The 27,926-nt window shown below is 46.4% G+C and overlaps 2 protein-coding genes across 4 annotated transcripts; one reads left to right on the forward strand and one right to left on the reverse strand.

Moving 5' to 3' along the window:
• Positions 1-7,108: 7,108 nt before the first annotated feature.
• Positions 7,109-20,297, forward strand: LOC115915803. The gene is made up of 6 exons (XM_030969481.1): positions 7,109-7,203; positions 14,568-15,035; positions 17,603-17,743; positions 18,138-18,203; positions 18,727-18,817; positions 19,172-20,297. Exons 1-6 carry the CDS (start codon positions 7,149-7,151, stop codon positions 19,383-19,385), a joined length of 1,035 nt encoding a protein of 344 aa, XP_030825341.1. The 5' UTR covers positions 7,109-7,148; the 3' UTR covers positions 19,386-20,297.
• Positions 20,298-20,984: 687 nt separating this feature from the next.
• NUDT2 (nudix hydrolase 2) lies at positions 20,985-27,590 on the reverse strand. 3 transcript variants are annotated; one of them, XM_030969482.1, is made up of 4 exons: positions 27,544-27,576; positions 26,962-27,015; positions 26,260-26,417; positions 20,985-22,922 (listed from the first exon to the last, which is right to left on the reverse strand). In XM_030969482.1, the coding sequence occupies exons 3-4, from the start codon at positions 26,390-26,392 to the stop codon at positions 22,609-22,611; spliced, it is 447 nt and encodes a 148-aa protein (XP_030825342.1). In that variant the 5' UTR covers positions 26,393-26,417; positions 26,962-27,015; positions 27,544-27,576; the 3' UTR covers positions 20,985-22,608. The 3 variants fall into 3 exon arrangements, with proteins under 3 accessions (XP_030825342.1, XP_030825344.1, XP_030825343.1); XM_030969484.1 differs by lacking the exon at positions 26,962-27,015 and having other exon boundaries at positions 27,544-27,590; XM_030969483.1 differs by lacking the exon at positions 27,544-27,576 and having other exon boundaries at positions 26,962-27,204.
• Between the last annotated feature and the right edge of the window lie 336 nt (positions 27,591-27,926).

The raw sequence follows: 27,926 nt of genomic DNA on the forward strand, positions 1-27,926 counted from the left end.
CTTCCTGGGGTCTGTGTGATCTGCCAGGATGAAAACTTGCAGGAGCAGCCTATATGGAGAGAGGGAAAAGGAGCCAGCTTGCTCATCTGATCTGTGCCCAGCAATAGATGGCTGGGTGTATTTACCCGTGTCACTATGCCATCGGTGTCCAAATATACAGAGATGATAAGTCACCCAGGGAGCCATTAAAAATGCCAGAGGTCAACACATTTTGGATCGATCACAGCAGATCCCAAACCACCCAAATTAACTGCCTGGTTAGTTTTTGAAGTACATTCTTGGGATGAGAGAGACTTAGCTGAGAAAAAGAGCTGGAGTGGATAAAAGTGTTCTCAGGCAAGCCCTGGCCAGGGGAGGAGGGTAAGAAAAGGACGGATATTGCTGCCCCAAAGAGATGGTGATCCAGGACATGGGTGGTTTTGGGGAGCAGGTTGGATTACGCATGCTCAGGGCACTCTGCCAGCCCCAAAGTGCTCAGAGCTGGCAGCCTCCCAGTGCTGGCCTGGCTCCTGACACGGCTTTGCAGCTCCAGGTGGTTTCCAGAGAAACCCTCCTGTTTTTGCAAAACAACATTTTCATTTTGAAGGTGTTATTGTCTGCTGGGTCAGTCCTCACTTGCTGACTGAGGAGCTTTCTTCCTCTTCTTCCTTCCTCCTTTCACTGTCCCAGCAGCCTGGGGACAGGACTTCCCTTTAAGACAAGTTGCACCATTTTTCAGGGTGAAAAAATAAGAAATAGAAAGAGAAGGTTTTCTTCTTTCTTTTTTTCTTCTTTCTTTTTTCTTCTGTATTTTTTCTTTTTTTTTTATTCTTTTTTTTTATTTTTTTTAATATTAAGCAACACATTAAAACCCCCAGAACACATGGACATCATGACTCAAAAATCTGTCCAAGAATAAAGGATGTGAGGGAAGTTTGCAAGCTTTCTATGCAGCGATTTGACTCCCAGAGAGTTGTCTTAAATCCCTTGATTTCCCCAGGAGCAGAAGATCAGGGGCAGAAAAATCGTATACAAGCAAGCTGGAACTCCTGAGCCAAGCTGTCCTGTCTCCAGGGTTTTTTGGGTTTTCCTCACTCCTATGATGTTGTGGGATGCCATATATATATACCCCAGCCCTTCCCCTCACTGAGTAGAGGTGAAATGTGAGTGGTCAGTGGGGAGAGCAGGCACTGGTGCTTCTGGAGGCAGGACAGGATGAAATTGGGATTCCTAGCATAGATTCCACCAGGGTAGAAGAGCTTCTGAAGTTGCACTCCCATCCTTTAAAGTTTATGTCTCCAGAAAGCATTAAACACCCGCTGGCCTAGCTGTCAGCCTGAGAGATGCCCAGGGGTGATGAGAAGGACTTTTGCTAAGGGGTGCACAGAGGTGATCCAGAGCCCTGATCCAGCCCTATCCTTGCTCCATCCATGGGGCTATGGCATCACAGAGACCCTTGCCTGGGAATATTTAGCTGGTCCTTGCAGAGCCTCTCTGATCTGGTGAGTGCTTTGTTAACCTCCCTAGAGTGCAAGTGCTCCCAAGACAGGCTCTGCTGAATTCTCACACAGCGCCCTGGAAGCCAGATGCTGTGTTATATTTGGGCTACTTTATCAGGTGCTAATCAGGTATGGATCTGGGCCTGTCTGTCGCCCAGGCTGAAAGGAGCCAGGATTCCTCACCCCAAGGATCTTAGCAGCACTTAGCATGCACAGATTAAACATTGACATAACTGTGATAAGCCGAAAATGAGCCAGGACTTTAGACCCTCTTATAGCTGAACGGGAGCTTCAAGGGTTTCAAGTGACAAAACACAAATCAGCCAGCTCAAAGGGCAGCTACACACCTAAACCCCTTATGCACCTACCCTCAGAGTCTCCTTCCCCCAGACCAAATTCATCCCTAGAATCTCCCCCAGTCTCTTGGCACCCGTGTCACAAAGCTTGTCAGGCCTCTATTCAGGAATCACAGCTATGTGATTCCTGAATCCTCAGATTTTCAGCATTCTAAGACTCTGAGGCTGCCTCAGTTGGTGCTAAGAGCACCAAGGTCATGGTTTTGATCCCTGGATGGGCCACTCACTTAAGAATTGGACTAAAGGATGGTCCCTGAGGGTCCCCTCCAACTCAAAATATTCTGTGATTCTGTATATGTTTACCTTCCTGGTGGTTCAGAGAGAGCATCACTCTTTCAAGAACCCATCAGAAAACAATTTTTCCTTTAAAGAGAATGGCAGCTTTCTATATTGAAGTTCCTTTTACAGGTAATCAAACACTTAGTCACTATCAGGTGCTTTTAGGGAGATTATACAACATGTCCTAGCAGAAAGAGCCATAGGTAGCTAAACACAATAAGCCATAAACAAACTACCGCCCTGTCAAATGCTGCAAGAACTGATTAATCATTTACCAAGCTCTTTTAGACTGTTTAAAATGGACCTTTTTAGCAGAAAAGTCATGCAAAGTAGAAAGCAGTTCCCATTAGCTCTCATTTCCTGCAGCAGCCTCACAAATATGGGCGGTGTATGGGGGATTTATGGACAATAAAGGGACTCAGGGGAGGTTTGCTCACCATTTTTTTCTGTGCATATAGTTGGTGTGAGAAAAGAGGCATCTGCTGCCTCTGCAGCTGAGGAGGGAGAGCCAAGGTTATTGCATGAGCTGCCACAGATTAGCTACAAGCCCAACAAGGCTTAACACAAGGTGGAAGTGGCTGGGGGGTGGCTGCAGAGGGTGAAGTGACATTGCTCTGCAGTCCGTGTGGAGCAGGTAGGGACAACCAAATCTCTGCCAGCAGCACACGGCGCTTACAGAACACCTGCAGCAGCACGAGGAGGTGGAGAGAAAGGACACAGTCAGAGCCTGCCCCTCAGAGTGGTGCAGGATCCTGCTCCACCTGGACATACATTCATTTGTGTCCTGGAGCAGGGAGGATACCAGCCCTAATGCTGAGTGCACCTCTCACCCCAGGTCTGGGTCTTTAGAAGTGCCCAATAGCTCCAGGGATGGATGGGGATGACTCCCTCACTGCTTCAACCCTTGGCCCGTGGGGATCTCACCCAGCTCCTTGGGCTGGAGCAGCAGTTTGGTTCACATTAACCCCATGCCAGCCACAGAGCCTGACCAGCTGGGAGGCCTGTGGCTGTACCCTGCGTATGGAGAGACCTTCACCAGCTCACACCACTAGACAGCTCTGAGCAGGCCTATTTCTGGAAACCATCCTGATTTTGGGGACTCTGCCCTGCTCCCCATGGTTCCTGATGCCTGGGGGGGCTTTGTCTCACCTCAGCGTGAAGGTGGCTGCACAGACATTGCTGGTTTCTGCCTGTACAGAGTGCTACTGCAAAGCTGATTACCCTGGGCAAGCCTGACAGTGTCATAAGTCCCCTGGAGCCTTGCAAAGCCAGCTCAGGTCTAGAGCAGTAATATTACCTGAGGTTTTTCCTAATCCAAAGGATTCCAGTCCCTCAGTACTGGGAAAACAAAAAAAAAGGTAGAGTTTACTGCACAGGTCTTTCATTCCTAATTGCTATAGGAACAGGATCTGGAAGATCCATTCCCGTCTTCTTATTCGAGCTCCTCCTCCAAAGATGGTAGAAAAAAAGCCTTGCAAAATCAACTTTTTTCCCTGTTTCAGATCTCTCTCTGACTCCTCAAGATGCACACGGTCCATGCACTGCTCCAAGCTGCCAGTAGTGGCCACAGCATCCCACTGCAGTCTGGGAGCTGCTCTGCCCACATCCTTGGGAAGGAGCTCCATCTGCCGAGCCAGTGGCCCAGGCTGAAACCCAGGGACCATTGCAGGCTTGTCCCAGGCTGTGGGGTGGCTGGTGATCAGGCATCTCCTGGGTAGCACCGAGCTCATCAGACTCTGTTTACCAGGATCAGAGCTCGCGAGGAGCTCCAGGGGGATTTTGAGGTGCCTTCCCCTCAAACAAACCAAACAAGGAGGGATTAGCAAAGCACAGGTGAGGGAAGAAAAGATCCTTGTGTGCCACAGCTGCAACCATGTGAGCAGTCTGGGGGACTGTGGAAATACAGGAAAAAGGGGGGCAAAAAGGGTGCTATCATCTCAGTCTGCTTTGAATGATGTCAGTAGGGGCTCAGTTGGGCTTTCTCCCACTTAGACCCAGGCTCAGCTGGCAGCTCTTCTTAGAGACAAAGCTCCTGGGAGCTGCCTGCAATAGAAAAGAGATAAAGAGGCTCAATTCTTGAAGGCTTTTCTTGGAGGGGAACTGCTCTTGCTTGCTATTTTCTTGTGACAGTGAGTCAGACCTGCCATGAGGGCAGGACCAGGTGGGTCCTTGAGGGATGCTTCAGGCTCTGCATGGGTGAAGCCAAGTGCCTGCCAGGGTGAGGGGCCCTGGGCAATGCAGCTCCTGTCTGCACTGTGGGACATTTTGTGGCACTTATGTACCAACAGTGGGAGAGGAGGCTCTCAGACAGGCTGAGTGCATCTGCTTTGGGCTCTCCACAGACTCAGTCTGCTGTTACTTTATCCCAGACAAGCTCAACTTTCCAACCATGGGAGTATTTTGGCATGTAAAAATTTCTTTTTCCTTCTGCACTCCTTCTTGGAGATACAGGATCTTTACTGTAGTTATTTTCCTAAACATCTGGTGCCATTTGATCTCTATGATCAAAGGTTCCAATGTAGGGAAAACCTGCCACAGGCCAGAGGGCTGAAAAGAAAGCCAATGAGCATCTCCACCTTGCCTCAAAGGTATGTTACCTTTGAGGAGAGGAGGATTTCACCTCTAAAATACTGAACAAACTCCCCAGAACCCCAGTGCTCCTCACTCTGCAGGTACAGTGCAAGTTTTGCCATTTATTTTCTGGGATAACCCTAAGGGTGAAGAATTGAGCTGAGATTTTAAGCCTCTTCCTGATGTCTCTGGTGTCACAAAGCACTGTTCAGGCTACAAGGCTGGGGTGAAAGTGTAACAGGTTGTGCTGTCCCTGAGCATCCCACAGGTTTAGGGCTAGCAAAATATTTGTCTCCACTTCCTCTGCCAGGTGTTGTGTGCTGGAAAGCTGTGCCTGGCCCACACCAGACAGGGCTGCAGTTGGTGTGTGGTGAGTGACCCTTGTGTGTGAAGGTGTGGTGGCCAGCAGCACACCACAATCTGGAGATGGAGTTTCACTTGATCATTACTTGATTCACCATGAGCTGCAACATGATGAGAAAAAGCAATGCTCCCATCAAACTGATGATGGAGACAAGAACAAGGCTGCTCCATGGGACTTGGGCTGGCAAGGACTAACTGATGTGGAAATTACGTGACTGAGGGTCAGTAATTACAGGACTCCTGCTTCATACAGGAGAGGCCACAGCTGGAAAATAACTTGCTCTCTTCTAGGGACATCCCAGGAAAAGCTGTGAAAACAATTTGAAGAAAGCCTAGCATGAGGCTAGGCCATTCCCTAAGAAAGCCCATATAGTGGGGAAGAATGGGCTCTAAGGCTACAGAGCAATTTTGTATGCAAGTACTTTCTTGCACATATAAGAAATCAGGCCAAAGTGAGGTCCTGAAACCCTAAAAATCTCAGTGGCTAATGTTCAACTGATCCTTTTTTAGTCTGTGCTGACAGGTTGCTTTTAGACTGACCACTTTTCTAGACTGACCACTTTTCTCCAGGGCTGAAATATGGCATTGGTTTCTGGTGTGGGCTCTCCTCAGCCTGGTGCCAAGGAGATGCAGTGAAGAGTGTTTGCATTTTCAGTCCCAGTCAAGTAGTGAAGAACTTAACATCTGCATTTTTTAAAATTAAAAATGCCTGTAATTTACCACAATTTGACCTGTTTCTGTGGGGGGAAAAACCCACAGTAATCACGAAGAAACCAGCTGGTACTTTTCTTATTCACAGTGCTACAGTCAGACAAGACCAACCTCACCACGGCAAGAATTTACCCCAGTCTCCCCCTTTGTTTGGTTGCAGAATATCCTTTACCACATCTACATCTCGTTTGAAGCCAGGTTACCGCTCTGATAGCGGGAAAGCTGGGAGCCATCCTCTCGGGGCTGCACAAAGAGGGAGCTGCACCATTGCAAGGCCCTGACCCGAGACCATGCCCTTGCATGGACCCCAGTACTGCACCGTTTTTATTTGACAGGCCACTAAAGGAAGCAACTCCCAGCCCTCCAGCTAATTCCTGGTCTCATGGGCAGAGCTGGAAAGTGTGACATTGACACCATTCAGGACTGGACCCCAAAAGTGAAAGTGAACCCAGCAATTTTTAAGTGTCTTTGTGCAAAAGGCTTAATGGTTTTATTAAAAGTGAGAATGACCTCAGCAAACATATGACACAGACAAGAGCTGAGAGGATGTGGCTGAATGGGAAATGGGAACATCTTGCTAGCAAAATTTTAACTCTCACTTGCCCTGCCACTGTTCACTTGTCAGCCTTTGCTGCTTTTCCTTTGGAACGGATGTGAGGTTTCCTCCCCATGCAGAGCCCAAAGTGATGCATGAAAAGCCAAATGCAACCTGAGCAACCCCCAGGATGATAATTAGGGTAAATCCAGAGCAGGAGCCTGCTCTCCCATCCAGGAGCTCAACTCTTCCTTCTATCTCCCTCTGGCTCTTTGACAGCCACTGCTGGTTTGTGAGGCTTTATCTCTGCCATGAGCTATAACTCTGCCTAAAATCCTTTTGGCAGGAATAATTCTCTCTAAAGAGAGAACGAGCCTGTGACAGCACGGCCAAGTGCAGGGTTTCAGCAGACACATCCCACGCCCCTCCAAGCACTCCTGCTGAACTTTGCTTTTTTTTGCCAGGCCAGCCCAGCATCCCCCTCTGCTCCCAGCCCTGGCAAAGGCAGAGCCAGCCTGCTTGGCATGCATCTGTCACTGCTGGGAGCAATCACTGCTGCTAGGCAGCCGAGCCAGGCGGCCGCGAGCATCCCGGTCCAGCGTCCGTCCCCCCCAGCCTGGCTCGTCATATGATTTCTCCTAAGGGACAACTGCTGAGCAGGACTGTGTCTCCGAGCTGATCCTTTGCTGATAAGCCAGCTGCCAAGCCTCCACTGCTGAGACAAAAGAGTTTTTCTCTTCCCAGCAGGGTTTTTCTGCTGTGAATGACAGAGAAAGGGGTAAAAGTGAGCTGCCTGGCACTCCTCGTGGGCAAGAGGCTTTGGGGGCTCTTTGTCTGCTGCTGTGCTGGCAGATCATGGAGCTTTTCAGGCTGAGCCTGGGCTGCATTTGCCTCCTTCCCTGGCTTGAGGGTAAGTTTCTCCTCTTTTGGGGTAGATGTAAAGTGGGAAGAGAGCTGCCTCCTGGGTTTTAACCTGCTTTCCTGCTGAACTGTTGCTTGGGCTGCAAAGCTCAAGAACCCACCAGCTGTAGAACAGGTGCCAACAGGCAGATTTCAGGGCAGCATTTAAATGGGATTAAACACAGGGGTACAGAAGAGTGAGGGACAGGCTGGCAAGGTGCTGGGGTGGCTGGGCCAGGGACACTGTGGCATCATGCCGGCAGCTTTTATAAAGTGCTTTTAAGCTGCTGAGAGTAGAGGATGAATAAACCTGCTCAGGGAGGGAGGCAGGCACTAAGTGACCTCCTAAGCACTAATGTTCTTCCCGGTCCCAGCTGCTCCTTCCCAGCAGAAGTGAGTGAGCTCAGACCATGGTAGCAGCATGGGAGAGGGTAGTGGGAAGTGCAGAAGTATTAGTCCTGCTCCTGTGGTGGTCAGCTGGGAGTGGGATGTGCTGGGGAGCTGCAGAGTCTGCACTGCTCACCTCCATGGAGCAAACTTGGTAGCAGCTCGTGTTGATATTCAGCTGCTTTCTGGGGTTGCTCCAATCCTGTATCCTGCCCATGCATAGGAGTATTTCAAACCCAAGCAGCCCTGGTTTGATGTGCATGGGTAGATGCAAAAAGCAGAAGTCCCTGCTGAGCATCATCCCAGAGATCTGGGGCAGTGCTACCCAGGAACAGTTTCCCAGGAGTGGTGCTACCATGGTCTCACCAATCCCATCAAGGACATCAGGAGGAATAAATTTTCTTTAAAAACGGGAAAAGTCCCTGAGCTAATAAGCCTTTTTATTTTGCTGCTATGACTGAGATGTCAGGTTGAAAGTGACTCATTGATAAAAATCACTGAAATTCTTCAAGGCTCCTTCAGTCCCTGAAGCAGCAAGGAGAACAGCCCTGCAGTTTTACAGGTTACACGCTCAGAGCTGTTCAAAATCCCTCAACCGGAGGACCACAACTATTTGGGCTGCCCAGCTGGGACGTTTGTTCCTGAAAGACAAACTTCAGACTGGCATCTCTGACCAGCTTCTTTCCATTTCTTGCTGCACAACCGAGTGCTCCCTGGAATGATTTGAGAAGTTACCTTCTCAATTTGCTCTGCACCTGCATAATATGAGAGGTTTGTGCTCCTACAGGTTTGACTTCTCCTCCATCTACTGCTGTTTTCTGCACATCAGAAGTTGCCAATTAAAGTGAACAGAATCTCTCACTTTGTTAAGCCCCAGGCTGAGGCTATGTCCCTGTAGTGGTAAGGGGTGATGATGCACACGCATCTTTTAAAAGTTGGAGGAGATTTGGTTAGGATCTGGAGATTATACCATGATGGCATGCAAAGAGAGCAGAACAGCCTTCAGGGTGTTGCTCTTCCTTTGCCTCTAAGGTAGGATCTTGTCTGATGTTAGAATAAAGTGATTTTTACTGCTGCCATACAACGCAATCCACATGGTTTTGTTTTATTAGTAAAGTATGGAGGATCACAGGGTATTTGATTTCCTTTCTAGTGTAATGCTTTTGGTGCAAACATGATCAGCCATTGCATTTCAGCCAGACCAGTAATAAAACAATAAAACCACCACTGTTTTGCAGAAAGGAATTCATCTTCCCAATGCCTGGCAATGCTCAATGAAGCTCAAAGCACAGAGCACAAACATGTTCATGCTTGGGGCTGAAATCCCCCTGTGGCAGCTTTTCCCCATCCCCTCCTGCCTGGAGCTGCTGAGTTTTAGGGCTGCTGGCAGGATAGAGATTCTTGCTCTCAACAGACCTCTGAGGGGTTGGTTTCCTGCTGAAAACTGGAAATCCTGGAATTTCCTAAGCTGGTTCTGACAGTTGTTCCCTTAGAAAGTACCTGCAAGCAGAGGAGGCAAAAATTAGTTAGACATCAGAAAAAAGTTCTTCACTGAAAGAGTGATTGGGCAATGGAATGGGCTGCCCAGGAAGGTGGTGGAGTCACCATCCCTGGAGGTGTTTAGAAAAAGACTGGATGTGGCACTCAGTGCCATGGTTTAGTTGATGAGGAGGCATTAGGTTAGGTCACAGGTTGGACTTGATGATCTCGAAGGTCTTTTCCAACCTAGTTCACTCTGTGATTCTGTAAAAAGTTTTGTTAAAAAGCCAGACCTAATGGTGACCCCATGAGGTGCACTGGGCGGTGGGAAGTCAGGCACCAGCAGGATCTGTGCCTACATGCACAGAAAGAAAACTGCTGAAATAAAACTGCATTTAACACTGACTCTGGACCCCCAGGCACTGGGCGTGAGGCTGTGGTGTCTGTGCTTGGCATCTTGGCCTGATCCCATATCTTGGGAGCCACTCTCCTCTCCCTCAAATCCATGGTAATGCTGGCCCTGACCCCTGATGCCCTGACCTCAAAAGGCAGCCCTAAGCATTTTGCACTGAGGAGGCAGAAAGGCCAAGCTTGTATTCTGCTCCCACATTAACTTTTCCAGCCTCCAACTAATTTTCACTTGGGGGATTTCCTGTCTGTGATGCATTTAAGTCTTCAGTAGCCACCAGACCTTCTCCCTTGGCTTGTGCAGGTTCTCCCCAGCAGCAGCACACAATGCCTGGGTGCACAAGCACTTCCTGCACACTGCAAGCCTTCCCTTGGCACCCCTTGTCCCATCCAGGATCAGTCCTTGACCAGTCAGCTCCTCTCCATCTCCTCCAGACCTCTCTGGATTTTGTAGACACCCATCATATCCCCACCCCAGGGACTGGTTTTCCCCATTTGCATCAGCTTTGTGGTGACTTCACCAACCTCCCCTGCTTCCTATCATTTATAGATTTTCTTTTTCCATGTCAAAACCTTCCTTCTTTTCCTATGGCTGCTCTGCTCCCTTAGAGGCCTTCGCTGACCAAGGTCCACTTGGTCAAAAGTGGACCTTGCAGTGATGTGGAAAGATATGAAACCCTGTTGGTAAACCAAAATCAAGATATTCTTAAGAAAGCAGCAGTGGTTGGGAAAAAAAATGGGCCAAGCCACCCCAAACTATTTGCAAATGTCTTTGATCAAGACATCACAGGCAATCCTTAGAAACAGCAGAAACTTTCCCAGTCACACTGGGATTACTGGTAACCAAGGCTTTCTCAGTGGCATTACCTTAATTAGGAATGTTGCATGGATTTTGCCCCTAATCCTACATGGAACAGCATGTCCCAAGGGTGGCCATGCTGCAGAAAAGCAGGGGCCTGTATTTGCTTGCTTTTCTATCTTGTAACCAGACAGAGTGTCAGTATCATAGGACAAATGAGCTGGCATCAAGAAGCCTCGCTAAAATTGTTTATTTTGTTCCTAAAAATATGAAGAGGCCAAAGTGCTCAAGTATGAGCAGCCCAAAGCAGGCATCTACTTGGACTCTGTGGGTAAGGCTGGCATTTTCCAGAGGCGCTGAGTCCCATCCTCAGGGAGTACGTCGGATGCTCTGGTTCCTCCAGGTTAACATTCTTTAAAATGTTGGAGCTCATGGCCTTATTTGTAGGACCACTGGACAGCGGGAATTGGGATGTCATTTTGTCTCCTGAGTAAAGATTTTTGGTGCCTGATGTGTGCCTCAAAGCAAACATCCTCCAGGTTTAGATGTGGGGCAGGACCAATGGCTGCTGGCAGTCACATGTAACTGCAATGTTTGCAGGTAACAAACATGGTGATTGTTTACAGGGGAACAGAAAACATCAGGCACTCCACAGCGGGCAAAACACATAGCTCCTGCTGGGTCAAACAGCAGCACTCTTCTAAGTGTAATGAAAATACCCAAAATTTTCAAATGGAGAGTCATTGCCAAGAAAGGAAAAGAAAATACAGCAAAGATTGTGGCATGATTAATAATAAAACCTGTAATAAAACATATGAGGAAAAGACCTGGATGAGCAGCCTAGAGAGAGAATACAAAAACTGCCAGCAAAAATTTTCAAACATTATCTGAAGCAGGAAGTTGGTGGGGGTCAGGAGGTCAGTAAATAACTGGCACAAAAGCAAGCAGGTTGACCAAAGTAAGGCAGTGTAGGAAGGCTGAATGGATTACTGGCTGTAGTGCTCCCTTCAGACATGGTCAGGGAGGTTGTGGCAGTCACTCTGAAGTTTGAAGTGTTATCAGACAGAATTGGCAACAGAGGAAGTTTATGGGGAAAAAAAAAAAAAAAGGATAAATAATCTGCAGCAAAGGACCAGCCCAAATGTCTTTTGAGTTACAGAAAACTAAAGATGACATTAAAAAATGTTTAAGGAGCGTATGATATCCCTCTTAAGAGGGATCCTTGCACAGCCTAGGGAGACACAGGTCCTTAGGCTCCATTTCAGCATCAGGCAAGTCAGTGGAAGCAAAGAAGAATATTTACAGACAGATAAACATGAGAAAAGTCAATGCAGCTTTTGTAATGGGAATGCCTGACATCCATGATGGTATCAGTAAGAACATAAATGTGCTGAGCAGATCAAGGTCTTGTGCCAGTGTTTGCAAAAGGCTTATGATAAGAATCTTCCACCAAGGCCCTTAAGAAACTCCATTCTCATGGAGTAGGAGACAAACCTAGCCCACAGGCTGGAACAAAGGTGTGGAATAAGTTGACATGATCACAGCAGTGATAGTATCAGAAGGTGCTCAGAAAGATCAGAAGGGATGAATAATGAAGTAATTAAGCTTGCTGATGCCACAAAGTAATTAAGAATAATCAAAACTTAAGTTGACATTGTGAAACTGCAGAAGGAGCTCTGATACCAATGGAGCAACAAAATGATATTTTTCTTAGAACTTCAGAGCTGAAAAATGTAGTGGGCAAAACCATTTTACCCATAAATACCCAGTGATACTGTCTGAGTTAGTTGATACAGAGCACTGGAATGGCTGCCCAGAGAGGTTGTGGAATCTCCCTATCTGGAGATGTTCAAACCCCATGTGGATGTGTTCCTGCGTCGCCTGCTCCAGGTGATCCTGTGTTGGCTGGATTGGACTGTTTGATCTCCAGTCGTCCCTTCCAACCCCAACAAATCTGTGGTTCTGTGATTTTTGGAAGGAGGCACTGGCATCTTGTTGTCTTGAGTGAGCTATTTACTTGTCTGATTCTTACCCTCTTCCTCTATGGGCAGATGTTAATGGCCCAGTGCTGCAGACAGGATCCTGGGCTCAGCAGATGTTTTATCTGACCCAGCACAGTTGTCATATTCCCCTGTTACATTGTAACGCACGTCTCAAATTATTACTTTGGAAATGGATTTCTCACAGTTAAGCTGAAGCGAAGATGTGAGAATCCTGAATTCCACATCCTAGGGAAAAATGACGAGGGTGGGGTGGGGCTGGGGGGACTGTATTAATCCATTTCAATTTCCTAAAGTTTAAGAGAAATTACTTATGAGACATTTCTCCTGCCTTTAGAGGCTGGCAGAAACTCAAGTCCAAAATGCGTTGAATATCTTACCTCCACCCAGCCCTCAGCAAGGGTTAAAAAGAACAGGACTCACAAGTTGCCCACAGATAGCCCAGAAATTTAATTTCCATTTAGATACATTGGCCTGGCAGGAATTGTCTGGATTGGTGGCTATCACAGGTCCATGCAAGTCAACATCCCAGCGCAGACACATTGATCAGACAATCTCAGAGCTGGTGGAGAAGCACTGTGGTTTCTGGCTCCTCTCCTCAGGCATTCAGGCTGAGCAGAAAGCCCTGAGCTGTTTCTGCTTTACACAGCCCCAAGGCATTATTAATCTAGCAGAACCCTAGAATTTCCTGAGAGAAAAACATGAGAGCTCCTTTAAACTACTGTTTATACCATTGTTATTGTGTAGCAGCTTCTGTTTATACTGTCACAAATCTTCTCAGGTATTGAGCCAAATACTTGTATTGGCTCAGTATTGTTTTGGTTTGTTGTGGCGGTTTTTTTTTTCATCTGGGAGGGGAAACTCTGCAGAAATAGTTTAGATAAAAATCAGAGTTCTTGCCTAACATCACTTTTCTATGTCCTCTTTATGCTTCCTCAGTACTGTATGCCCATGAGGCTTTTATAATTCTGTCTCCTGGGGAAAAGAGAGGAAAAAAAGTCACTGTAAAAGCTGGGAGTTGTAATGTGTTGTTATTAAAAGATTTCTCAGAATGTCCATAAATTTGAAACTTCTATTTCTATCCATCTATCTCAGGCATAAAATACACAGCAGAAAGTTCTCCTGCAGCACTGGTGGATGGTTTAGCACTTAACATTTTGCTCAGGATATTCACAGGCCACACCTGATGAAGTTATACTGAAAACAGTGGCAATCCTTCAGCTAATGTGATATCCATCCTAAATCATCTGAGATGTTGGGACCTGTTGCTCTTAAAAGCAACAAGCAATTACAGAAATTGCTTCAAATTGTGCGTTTGTTGTGGGACAACTGCAATGTCTCCCTCTTACTAAAGGATTTTTAAAAGTGGTACTTTTGTTCCTAAGGCGCACAGACCAATGTCAGGTGTGTTAAATCCAAGATAATGTCAATACTCACATGAGCTGCCTCAGCCAGATACTTACACACTTCTGGTGGGGTATGGTTTTACCCCTGCACTGCTTTAATACCTCCAGAAGCCACTTCATAGAAAGTGTAGCCCAAGGTGGCCTAGTTCGCCTCAGATGAACAGCACAAGGGGGATTTCAACTGCTCTTTTATAAGAAAGATTTGACTCGGATAGGGGCAAAAGATCCCTCAAACTAATTCGTTTGGAGGGAGGGGAGGATGGCTACCTAGTTAAAACAATTGAAGTACTGAATTCAATACATATAGATATATATATATACAGGCAGATATTTGATATAATCATTCAAGTTGCAAGGATGTTTTTCCTCATTAGTTACATAACAGCTACTTTCCTCTAGCATTGCTCATGGCTGTCACTATTGGACATGAAAGAACACAAGTACACCACTGTTCTCAAGGTGAATGAAAAAAGAGGCAGTTTATTTTCTGACTCCAAGATTTATAGTTTTCCAAAAGTGACAGCAGACTGGAGGGTGACAGTGACGCCTCTCCAATCACACTGGACAAACTAACAGTCCATCAATTTTCTCCTCCTCCATAAAGGAAGACAAAACAATGGGTTATTTACAGAAAGCGTGTGATAAAGTTCACGACAAGAATGTCAACATCAGAAGGCTTAAGAAAATCTTAAAAAACCAGGGTGACACATGGCTATTCGCACGCTCCTGTTTTTCAAAGAAATGTCATTCCAGGAAATGAGGAAGCTGTGGGAACTGTTTATCCAGGCATGCCCATCCATGAAAGGACTGGTGGGTTACATCTTGCCTCCCCCAGGGTATTTACAAAGGGATGTGTTAGTGCACAGTACTGAACCCTGCTCTGATTGTACCGCAGTAGCAGAGGGACAAGGCTTCCTCATAAGGAACACCCGGCTGGAAAAGTGCATCCGTGCCTCCCAGGAGACCAACAGCATCAGCCTGGCCAGCTGCAAGGAGCACTCCCAGCAGCAGAGGTGGGGCTGGGACCCTGACACAGGCACCATCATCAGCCTGCACACGGGGCGCTGCCTGTCTGCACACAGGATGCGCCAGAACGCCCTGGTCAAGCTGGAGCCCTGTGGAGACTGGGAACGCCAGGCATGGTCCTGCAGCAGGAAGGGACACTTGACTCTGCAGAGCTTGGGCTTCCACCTTGGCACCAAGGAGGGAGGCCACAAGGTCTTTGTCTCGAGGGAGAAGGACAAGTTCAGCAGGTGGAAGACGCTGGCAGATGAAACCGTCTGTGCTGCTGCCCGGACAGCAGCTGGGAGGCCCAGCAAACCAACACAACGAGCTCTAGACACACGAGTGTGGATCTATGAAAGTAAGAGGAGGTAGATTTAGTGTCAGATAACATCTAACTTTCATGTCATCCAAGCCATCTAACACAAGGCTTGCACATGTCATTCTAACTCATGTTCACTTCGGCCCCACCAGGGGAAACACCAAACGGCTCCAGCTCAACCCCATTACCTGGCACCACTGGTTTCCAGTAGTGGCTGTTCAGTCTTTTCCAGAAGCATGCGAAACCTTACACGATCAGGTCTCCAAAACCCAGCTGCATTTCTGAGGACACGCAAATATTTGGGCAAAATATTTCTGAATTGGTGCCCACAGCTAAGAATAGTGGAAATTGCTTTCCCAAGCACAAAACACCCAAGGAAGTCTCCCAAAGTCAGGCACTTTGGACTTCAAAAGAGCTTTTGCTATTTTGAAATGTCCTTTTTGGTAAAACAACTGGAGGCAGCTGAAAACTTCTTTTAAACTTACACATATTATTGAGAAGCAGTTGTATCACAAATTATTGCTTCAGTTTCTGAAATTAAAGTTCTCTTCTGTGACACCCCAACAGTACACCTGTCACTAATGAAATCTAGTTGTAACCTTCATTCCATGTTCTCATTACCCTCAGTGAACCTTGCTGCTGGTGCCCAGTGTAGCCATAAAGACACTGGTGAACACAGCAGGTAGTGGGAGGGAGCTTAAGTGTTGCCCTCCCTTTGCATTAGGAAATCCCAGAAGATGACATCAAAAATCATTAAAAATGGGGTTTATAGGGACCAATTATGGCCTTGGCCTTTGCTGAAGAGAATCCAAACTGCTTTCACCAGTGTTCACTGGCGTTTGTCTTAGATGGGACACAGAAAGGGCAAAATCCCTGGTCTTGTCACAATTTTAGGGGTTTGACATAAGGCTACCAAACACCAGGTGTGGTCATTTTACCAAGATGTGGCTGTGATCATTTGTTATGTGCCCAGTGAAGCCCACTGCTGATCACTGATAGTTCATGGTCCAGTCTGTTTCCCACTTTCATTTAAGTCCTTCCTGCAAATAAATGTGGGTTTTGGTACTTTTCTTGTAAAGTTGTGTGCAGAACTGAGACCTGAAAATCACATTCCATTCCTCCTCTTCTCCTCCTCTCCCCTCCTTTCTCGCACTCAGAGACCCAAAATCACCTGGTGTTTGTAATGGTTTTTATGTGTTAGTCCACTCTGTAGATGATAAAGTTCCCAACATTCCTCAGGGAAAATTATTTCCCTAACAGGAGGCTACTCCTTACCTTAAGGTTGACGGACCCAATGAGATTTTGAGCTCTGTAGAAATGAGTAAAGAGAAAATGTGATGTGTCTAGTTGGCATAAACAGATGGATTATAAGTAGAACCTTTGACACTGAGACACTGTATCTAATTTGAAATAAAAAGAGATACATCAGCTGCTTTGGCTGTCGTGTGTAGAGAAGATGGACTTTTTCCCCTCAAGGTTTTTAATTAGCCAACTAGAAGGTCAACATGTAATTATCACAATAGTTACAAGTGTTAGTGTTTGTTTAACATTAAGTTAAATATGGACCATACAAATTGGATACCATAATAGTCTAGTTAAATATAGGCTAGGAAATGCGTGGAACATTTAAGATATGGGAAAAAAGCATGTGAAAAGAGCCTTTTCATTCCCCAAGGCAATGCTCCTGGCAGCCCAGGGCTGCCTTGGAGCCAGGATCCCTAAATAAGGCTGTGAGGGTAAACACAGAGCAGCTTTTGAATTAGGCTGTGCCTACTCGGTGTGTCTCACACAAAGTCAAAATTTTCCTATCAATCCCATGGTTCAGTCTGCTGGAGGGAACCTCTGACTACTCACTAACAGCACCAAAGTCCTATATATTTGTTCAGGCATTTCTTATCCAACTTCTACCTGATCATCAACAGATAACTTATACTTTGGTGGGTTATCTGCTCAATAAATTACACCTGTGTAGCTGTGCTGTGGGTGCTCATGCCACAGGATGCGATGGGGTCTGGGTAGGCAGCAGGGAGCCCTGAAGTCACAGAGTTTTTGGTCTTGGCATATGCACCATTGCAGCAGAGGGGTGAATTGCTGACACCAAACTTCACACAGCCTCCCCTCCAGCAGCAGCTGTTTGCCCACACACCCTACTCTGCAGCAGGACTGGAGGGCAAAGGAAGGTATTGAGCCTTGCAGGAGGTATGGCCTACTTATAACCCTTTGGATCCCAATTTTATATCTGCAGTGTTGTCAACAGCTGTGATTTTTCCACTTGCCTCTTCCTCACACATCATCCTTTAACAGCTGGTGTTGCACTCATACTTCTAAAACCCATGACCACACCTACCACCAGAAAACAAGCTCTGCTTTGGTTGTTGATTCCATCCTGAGAGGTTCATTTCACCTTTAAAATCTGAGACAGCTGAAAGCCCCTGATGCACAGGAGGAGGTGATTGCTACTGCACCACATCCTTCTCACCCTCCAGGGCAGAGAACCAAACCAGCAGGGCTGGGTTCCTTTTCCTTGCTGGGCAATGAGCACATCCAGGCTCCTGTACAAAAAGTAAACGATAATCACACAGATCTTTGCTTTATTTCCTTCCAAGCTAAAACCATTGATTCGTCAAAGATCGATGCTGTGGACAGAGAGTCTTCTGTGAGCTTGACTGACCCCCCTTTGGCTAACAAGTTCAACAGCACAGTGTCTCCAGAAAAGACCAAACAGGCACAGCTCCCAGCAAACGAGGGTGAGCACTTTTCTGAATGCATAAGTGAGAACAGCAGGAAGGAAAGTGTGGGCAGCACTTTGAGGTTACTCAGCTATTTTCAGTGGTGGAAGAGTACCTGAGGATTTCTGAAGAATTTCCATGTGTACCACTGAGTGCTTTCACCCAACATGCTGAGGAGTTTCCCTTGGCAAGCAGTGCAGTGATACAGGCTTAACCTGGAGGCACAGCCACCCACTGTTTTAGGAGCAAAAATTATTTGTGGTTGGGGAACACCAAGTGACAGTAAAGTTTCCTTTTCCTTTCTGGGTCCCATACAAAAGGGATTTGTGGTTACAGTGAAGCCTCATGAGAAATCTGGACCCCTGGTCCAACTGGAAGCTGCTAATCAGAGTCTTTCTGCTTCTTTCACTAGATCCATCCCACAACCACTCCAAGAAACATGGAAATCGGGGGAAAAACACTGGGGCCAGGCTTGCAGGTAGGTCTAAGGATCAGCCAGAGGAGGAAGGGACCAGGCAGATGAAGGTTCATCAGTGCCTCTGTCCTTCCCATTGTGACAGAGATACATTTCCCTGGGGTACTGCTGAGGATGCTCAATAGGGAATGAGGGCACAAAATTACCTGTCAAAAAGACTCTTTTTAAATCTCCACAGGCCTGTGATAAAAAAAAAAGTAAAAAACATGAAAATCAGACAGCTGCTAACACTACTGCTTCCTCCTAGCCCTTCTTCCTTTGTATCAGGAAGATGCAGAGTGGAGAAGCATGAGATACTATTGTCTTCATAGCAAGAAAGAAAAACTTTTGCGGCCACTTTCAATAGGAGGATGTTGTGCAGTGTAAAAGCAGCTGTAAGATGTTGATCTTGTAGATAAAACACTCTTCCTGTTATCTGGCGTTTTTCAGGGACATTACAGGTGATTTTTTGTGGCAGTTGTGGCTATTGCATAAGAACAGGGATATGTACAGCAAACATGTGATGCTTTCTCTGATACCCTTTCAGGCACAAACTGGAAGACAGCCATGCTGGTCCTCAGCCCCTTGGCTTTCATACTGGGATTAATAATACTGACACTCAATGTTCACTACAACAAGTAAGTGAGAGTCAGGTTCATTGGCTTTGCCATGAACAGCATCTTAAAGAAAAACTCCAACATCTCAAAACAAGAGTCTTGGTCTTGGCACCCTTCTCCATTCCACACCTGATGTGGCTGGCTCTCAACAGATGGGTCTGGTCACCAATGTGTCACCCTTGGGGATTTCTCCTCCCTGCCACCCTGTTTATCCATCCCAATCACTGACCCACCCAAACGCAGCCACTGATGTTGGCTCCTCCTCCCCTGCACATCTTGTGCCATTCCTGAAGGAAGTGCCATTACAGTTGCTGACGGGGAGAAGCAACCAAGTGACAGACAGCTGCAGTTACACTCTCTTCTCTCTTCTCTTAGGAAGAAGAAAATCCTCTCTGCTCTGAAGAGTTCTCCAGCCCACAGCAGCAGAGTTGATTTGCGGGAGCCCACCCCGCTGCGGAGAGGGGTCCACCCCCAGCCCTACCTGCCGCCATCCCGCTCCCCTTCCCTGAGGCACGGAGAGATCCTCATCGAGTGGAAAGATGGGACTGTCACTCCTCTTTTTGACAACATCAATTACCAAGTGGACTAGCTCCAGAATGACAGAGCTTTTGTTCCCTCCCGTGTCACTGTTCCCACCAGGAAAGCTGCCACCACAGCTATCTCCTCCCTGCCCTCGCTGTTTTGACAGGAAGCACAGTTTGGGGTTTTTTTCTAAACACTTGAGTACAATCTTCTTGCACAGGACGAGGGCTGAAGCAAGCAGAGTAGATTGGTTGGTTTGTATAGGCATATGCTGCTTAGCAATTTCAGAACTGCTTTAACCCACAAGAAACCCCAGGTTTTCCTAAATGAAGCTGGGATTTCTTCCAGCTGCAACTGCCCATGGAATCAAAATTAGAGTTACTGAGCATATGAAAAAGTGAATCTTTGAAGACAAGGCAAAAGGTAAAAAAGCAAAAGCCCTGATGATCCTTAAATTCTTTTTAAGATAAAACTAGCTGCCAATAGTCACAGAAGGCCATCAGTTACATTGTCAGTGTGAGAATGTAATTAATAAGCACTGCCTTCTATAAAATCTCTTCCAGATACCTGCCAAAATATTCATCCCCACTAAGTTGTCAATTAAGTAACAGCAAGTCATTTTCTAACTTAAAAGGTAGCACTCCACGGTCCTGTCTGCATCACTGCAAGAGCCCTGCTGAGACATCCTGTGTCTCTCAAAACTTTTCCATATTTAGGATGTACTAAACCTTATTATAACACACATCCTCTTTTATTATATAGACTGGCAAGAAATGTCGGTCATGCTTGTTGGGGATATTGCATATAGAGCCACTTTATTCCAGCTTCAGTCTCTGATTTCCTATAATCATATGGAATAGTCAATGAATAGATACACTGCTCCACCAGAGCAGTAATACAGTTCTTTTTCTTTTAGATAGGAGTAAGACATTGTTTTCAGCCTTTACACTTCTTGTTTGAGCAAAATTACCTGCGACTATCACACTCAATCCTGATCTTTTCTCAGTGAAATCTGCAATGCCTTAGTGCTTTCCTAATATTCATGAATGTATGCTTTCTTTCTCTCTGATTCTGAGATGATGTAATCATGGCTATAAGTCAAGAGTTATGTGGAGAAAGAAACAATAACACCAGGAAATCACAAGTATGAGCTGTGTCAGTGCATTTGTTCAGTAGAGCAAGGGAAACAGTATCCTCACGTCTCTTACTTGAGCAGTGCCTTTCACTTGACCTAAATTAAGCTGTTCTGCTCTTTCAGTGTAGCTTGGATTTCTCTTGAGTTTGGTTTTATTTAACCTACAGTAGAAGTAAGGTCTCTCCAGGGAATTTAAAATCTCTGGGGTTTTTTAATCATCTTAAAATTTCTGGCTGTTTGTTTGGTTTTGGGTTTTTTTTTAATTATTTTTCTTTTTAAATTATAAAAAGTTTACTGTCATAAGATATTATTATAACCAAAAACTTTACTGGTCTTAAAAAAACAACCCACCAAGCCCTATTGGTTTAGGGCATAAATATCATAGAGGTTGGAAACAATTATCTTTGCCAGGCAGATTATTCCACAATTATTTACTGGAGGGTTTCCCAGATGCTCCTTGGGAAAATATTTTACTATTAGACATGGGCAGAGGAAGAACTCTTTCTTCACCAGGGAGCAGCAAGAATCAGAGTTAAATTCTGACTTTCCAACATTTCTACTTTAAATGAAACTCAAAGACTCTGGGATCAAAAAATGTTTAAGAATCAATTTACTCACAAAATTTGTGGGCATACATTTTGTACATAAATCACTTAAAATTCACACACAGTGCCTGACCCATGATCACAGTTACACCCCTTGCAATTTTGTCCAAGGAGCACATCACCTCACAGTGCACAGCACTGGTCACCCTCCAAAACCTTGACAGGCTTTGGGAGCACTACGTGAGCAGTGCCATGAAAAAGGAGATACTGGCTTGGAGCTGAGCTAATGTGTTTTCCAAAGCATCAAGTGCCTGCGCTCATTACTGCTGAATGGGCAGAACCGATGACTTGTTAATGACTCTCAAACTCCAGCTTAATATGCTAATCTTGCTCATAAACAGGAAGGCAGCAACACCATTGTTTACACAGCACTGATTAAATGGTACCTCGAACAATAATGAAAAACCAAGACTGAGGCTGCACAGGCTTTTAACTCTCCTCTCCCACTCTCACTGGTTATTACACTCTCTGCCACCACCTGAGCGGAACACTTCTAAGGAAATGTTCATAATCAAAATAAAGCCTGACTGTAATGTGGACGAGCACTGAAGTTTTTTATGTGTATATATACATACATATTTATATATAAAAGCCTCCTTATAGTGCATCCCCTTTTTTGAAAATATAAATATATGTAATTTTAAATAACTCCACTGGAAGATAATGGAGTGACACACAAAAGACTCCTGTCACACTGGTACCAACATTAGTAATGTCTGCTACCACAAAAGGGGGTACTGAAGTAGAAGTACTGATAGTATGAAAAAGACATAGATTGCACATAAGCTTGGATATCCTGTGCAGAAAGTGGATTAAATACCCTTTTCCAACCCCATGGAAAATCTGTGGCTAAGGTGTCTGTTAAAGATCAAAAAAAATAAAATAAAGAGGCAAAAGAACTTCAATTTACGACTTAAATACTGTACCCAACCATTTACTAAGACTGTCTGGGTGGAAAATGTTCTCACAACAGTACAATATGGATGTACATAAATTCATGATACAAAAAAAAAGACCTGAAATGATCTGACAAGTTATCACTGCATATCACTGGAAGAGTTAGGAATAGAACTATTGCTTCCTCATTTGAAATTCAAGGTATGACTTCTGCAGTAAGCGTTTTGTTATTAAAAATCCCCATATGCTCATTTTCTCAACTTTTCTAGCTTTACATCAGCAAGTCAAGATGTATCAAGTGTTTGATTTTTCAAAAAGACCTGTGGTTGTTCAGCACTTCAAGGAAAAAAAAAGGAGGAAAAAAGAGAAAAAGAAAAGGAGACAGAGACAGAGGAAGTCTTTTGTTAGCTTTGGGTTCAATTCAGACATCTCTGGCTTAGGGTTCAATCAGACTATGCTTTTTTTGTGCTAGCTAGGAGAGACAAAAGCACAATCTCTTTAAAAGCTCCTTGTATCCTCACTGAATTTCTACAGATTAAAAAAAAAAAAAAAAGAAATCTACATTTCTGCAGCCATATAATTCTTCCTTCAGTTTAAAACATAAAAAGCACACCTGTCTCGTCAAGAAATCCCCTTATACTTCACAAAACCACTTATTCTCTGGAGCACAGAAACTGATGCACTTCTTTCAGCATTGCTTGCATGTCCTCATATTCTGCAAATTTGCAGGCATCCTCCAGCTTCAGCCACTGGAAAGCTTGGTGCTCCTCTGACAGCTTGATTTCTGTGTTGCAGTCCTTCATTTCTGCCAGCCAGTACACGACGGTCTTGGGCTTGCCATGGACAGGGTAGTGCAGCTCCTTCTTGTAGCCCTCGATGAGGGTGAGCTGGCTGGCCTGCAGACCAGCCTCCTCCTGTGTTTCCCGGAAGGCTGTCTGCAGGTCATCCTCCCCAGGGTCCACGTGGCCTGCCAAGAGGGTGGAAAAGTAAATCTCCAGGAAGGAAACTCACGTTCTGCTTTAATCGGGAAACACTGGGAGGCAGAGATGAGAGTACATGGTAGCTGACACAGGATGAAATGGAAATTGGAGAAGAGAGATTGTGTTTCCAGATCTTATGTCTTGATTTATCTTTGTCTTGTGACTTTTAGGATCACTGTTTATCCCTCGCTTCCTGAAATTTCCATCAGCCATCTTTTCTTCGCACTCCTCCCCTCCACTTCTGGAGCACCCTACACTCATAACGTTCCACCTTGGATTATACTGAGGACTGAGTCCCTCATTTTTCCTTCATCCAGTTAGAGCAGAGACAAGTCATCTGAGACCCTCAATCCTCTCTCAACCATGTCCTCTCACATAAGCTTAAGGCTCAATTCTGCAAAACTCTTACTTGTGCCAACAGTCCAGAAACAACGGGACCAGGCACAGACATGTACCATTTAAAAGGTGCATTTCATTTAGGCAGCCCAGGATTTTCTCCTCTTCCATAGTCCCCTCTGAAACAAGCAACAAGTCTAAAAGCCAGTCCTTTCAACAGCTGGGTAGTTCTCCTAGGACACACCATTTATTTTACATTGCTCAGAACGAGAGGTGCCACTACAAACAGAGGATAAATATAACACATCCCCAGCCATTTGTAATTTTGTTGAGAAATGTCAGATTTGGTTTTCTCATGAAAGCTCCAGAACAGAAATAGAACAAGCCAAGCAATACCTCAAAAAAGCAACATAGCAGGAGCTGGAACATTTTGGGAGGTAAAAAAGTTTAAGCTCTGTTTTGTCCCTGGTGTCAGTCTATTTTCTATGTAGCTGGCTCCAAATAGCTATAATTTCATCACAGAGATGAATTGTTCCTCAGGTCTCAGATACTCAAAGTGCCCTTTTAGTACCACATCTGGGGTATGTGGGAAGTTTGTTTTGCCTTTGCAACAGGTCCCACTCACTTCCCTGCCTGTGTATCAAAAATGTGAACATCTCTTACAACCAGACATCACCTCCGATATAAAATGCACTTTTCTTTCAAGCAGCCAGTGTGCAGAAAACAGCATTTGATACCTGTTGATAACCTCAGGTCAAGGCTCAGTAAGTTGCCACGTTTGTGCAGTACAGTCTACCTGCAGAGCAGAAAAAGGACTGCAGGCAGCACCTCACACACCACAGCTTTCAGATCCTTTCAGATCCTCCCACCTGTTCCCACTGGTGCAGTTCTAATAGACTGAGAAGGAAAATGAACCCTACATCCCCTTCCCATCAGCCTCAGCTAGGGCAAAGTCACAGTCCTAGGGGCAGAGATAAGGCTGATGAGGTTCTTGTGAGGGGATCCAAGCAAGTCCAGTTTAATCCCATAAGAGTTGCAACAGCTTAGAGAACTTTTAAAATAACAAGGTACAGCTGTAGCTGTAAACTGCCTTTTGTGTGCGTTTTGAGAGACAATTAAAACTTCTCCTTCTGGCTCCTGCCCCACGGAATCTGTGTCAACATTACATACATGTTACCACACTGCACATCCCAGGGTTACCTTGGAAGTCCACTCCTATCACAGATATTATAAAATAGAATAGCTTCTCCTCAATAAATTCCCCCAAATCAATACCAAGCTTCTATTACAGACCACCATCAGATTGTGGGTTTTGATCTCTAAAATCTGAAGTGGTGTGTTGAGGGAGGTGATTCTCCCCCTCTGCTCTGGTGTGACCCCACCTGCAATGCTGCATCAACCTGGAGCCCTCAGCAAGGGAAGGACATTCACCTGCTGGACTGAGTTCAGAGGAAGCCATGGATACAATCAGGGAGTGGAGACCTCTGGATGAGAGAGTTGGGGCTGCTCAGTCTGGAGAAGAGAGCCCCTTCCAGTGCCTAAAGGGTGGTGGTTTATGAGAAAATCAGGGACAGACTTTTGAAAAGGGCCCAGAGTGACAGGAGAAGGGCCCCTGTTTTTCATCTAGGAGAGGGCAGACTCAGACTACAGACAAGGAAGACTTGCTTTTAGTATGAGGGTGGCGAAATACTGGCACAAGTTTCCCAGAGGAGCAGTGAGTGCCCCATCCCTGGAAACATCCAGGTGGGATGGGACTCCAGCAACCTGCTCTAGTTGAGGATGTTCCTGCCCACTGGTGGGGGCTTGGACTAGACAACCTTTAACAGTCCCTCCCACCCTACACTATTTCATGATCCTAGGTGTGTGAGATGTATGCTTATGAGACAATTAGCTCCCTACCAAGACTCCTACAAGTAATTTAAATCACTTGTCCAGAATTACTGTGTTCCCAGGGAGCCTTCCAGAAGGATTTCTTCTCACAACAATCAATCATGTCCCAGCAGATGTTTTTTTAGCTTTCCACTAGGCTGCAAACTCAATTCCCTTAGGCTCTTGGTGGAGTAGACAAAGGGGGAGGTTTGGAAAGTTTTGTTCTTTCCCTCAGTAGGAGAGCCTAACTGACACTGTAAAAAGATTTTTTTTCCTCCAGTTTTCAAGTTCTTTTTTATAAACTGCTGCACCATGCTTTGAAAGTGACACATTTTACAAAATAAGAAGGAAAAACTATCGGGGAAAAAATCTCAGGTGGGAAAAAGCAGCAAGAAGATCTCTAGGGAACCTGAAGTACTTTTGTGCTGCACTTTTCCTGGTACCAGGGCTGTGACTGTGTACTACCAAACACTGGCTCTGCAATGTGCCTTTATGGAGGAGGCGCTGCTCTGTCCTGGGACACAGGGTTTGTTTTCTACTCTGAGGCCTCACTGATGACCAAGAACAGCTGGCAAGGTGAATTCTCCTATCTGTCCCTCTCATCTCTATTGCATTAGGCAAGTGATCTTCATTAACGATCTCCTGCATCTCCTTAGAACAGTGTATTAAAGTGCTCTGTTACAGATTTCAGCCTGCCTTCCTGCAGACTGTGACCACAGCCCTGCAGACTCTGATGGGTCAAACAATCCTGCACTGGCCACACCACAGGTGCCTGGCAAAGAGTGAGACCCGAGAAAGAAGGCAGAACATCCCCTCATCAGCTCACTTCAGTCGTGTGCACACCCTTCCAGAAACATCAGACACCTGAGGAGCTGGGCTGGGCGGCACCCCCTGCCCCAACCCAAATCATTTGTGCCCAACACTCGGTACAGCCACAACCTGCAGAGGATTTCAGCCTCAGAACTGCCCCCTCAGCTGTGTCAGGAGCACCATCACACAAACAGCACAGCCAGCAGCTACTCCCAGGGGGTGACTGCCCCTCTAAACTGACCTCAGCCAAAATCCTCTCTGCAGCCTGACACCAATGACCTCCAGCAGTGTCACCACAACAGAAATCACCTTTGGGCGGGGTCCAGTGGTGGCTCCCGTAGGATGTCTGCAGCAGGAGGTACTCGATGCTGTCAGTGACCTTAGAGGATGGTGCTGGCTGCAGCCTCCTGAAGATGATCAAGCCACAAGCTCTCACAGCCATTCCCCTCTGCCAGCTGCACCAGGAGCTGTGGAACAGCACAAAACACGGGGCTCGAACAGACCAGCTCTATTCAGCCAGCAAACAGATCTCAGCACAGCAAAAAAAGTTGTCCACCCCTTGGAAGTTACTATAGAATTAAATTGTATATTATTAGCCACCTTTGAATTGTAAAAAAATTTCCCTTGTGATCAAGAAGCATGAAAAATGACCTGCATGTCACGTCTTTGTTGCTGATAAATTACACACCACATTGCAGGGAGGGGAACAAAATTACAAAGCAAAAAGAAAGCCACAGATTAACACTCTGAAACTTTTCCACTGCAAAACTGCAAAGGCCCTGCACAGAGGTAATACCTCACCATTACTGGAACTGGCATATGGAAATAACTGCTCTGGACAGTTTCCCTGGAGCACAGAACTCCTCAGGATATCGGGGCAAAGCTGAGAAAATGAATGACAAAGGACAGGCTTTCTGCTGTCCCACCTAGACATAAGGCTGTCATACAAAACTAAAAGTTTCTCAGCACGTCTGTTAAGCACTGGTTTGATGTAAACAATAAGGAACACACCTCTTAAGTGATAAATATTGTCAGCAACAAGCTACGCAGCCAGCATGAGTAGTCCTATAGAGAAAAAGAAGCAATGGACATAAGTAAGCCACGCTACAAATTTGGCAGATTCCCAGTTACAGGAAAAGCTTTGCATTCCGAAAGAGACGCATAGATCAGTAAATAATTTTTCAGAGCACTGTATTTTGCGGGGACGCCAAGAGCGGCATTGTGAGACCTGAAGCTCCCAACACGGGAAACCAGAGCACGGAGCCCTTCGCCACCAACCCCGCCCCGGGGGGACGCTCATCTCCTTTGGTCAACCACTTCAACCGCTTCCTTTAGCTCCTGCCTACTTCCTTCGGTTCAGCCACCACAAGGACAACACCCCTCTGCGGCCCCCGCGGCACCAGCACCACCTCCCGTGCGCGCCGGGAAGGACAAGGACAAATCCCCGCGGGGCCCCTCCGCCGGCGCCTGGCCCCGCTGCCCTGCCCCCTCCTTGCCGCCCTCAGAGGGTCCCCCCCGTGCCCGGGGATGGGGACACCGAGACTGGGCACACGTGTCACCCCCACAGCGGCCACCATGGACCCCCGCCCTCACCTCTGCTTCCGGGTCCGGCAGTGGGTGGGAACCAGCGCACGATTGGCGTCAGCATTAACCAATCGTAGCGGCAGCGCCTCGGCCGGTAGCCACCCCCTTCTCGTCCCGCCCTCCAGCCTCCCCTTAGGCCCCGCCCCCACACCCGAGAATGCCTTGGATTGGCCTCTCGCGGCCGGGAGGTGCCCTACCCTCCTCTCTCCCCTCTCGCTATTGGCTGGCTGTGCGCGCGAGGCTGCGCGCGGGCGTTTGAAGCGGGAAAGGCGTTGTTGCCATGGAGACGCGGCTTAATGGCCGCCGCCGAGCGGCGCCGCGGCCGGTGAGTGAAGGGGGGACCCCAGCCCTGGTGGGACGGGGACAGCTGGGTCAGGGAGGGCTCTAGGGAC

The sequence above is a fragment of the Camarhynchus parvulus genome, chromosome Z (genome assembly GCF_901933205.1).
Source record: "Camarhynchus parvulus chromosome Z, STF_HiC, whole genome shotgun sequence".
Classification (NCBI taxonomy): domain Eukaryota; kingdom Metazoa; phylum Chordata; class Aves; order Passeriformes; family Thraupidae; genus Camarhynchus; species Camarhynchus parvulus.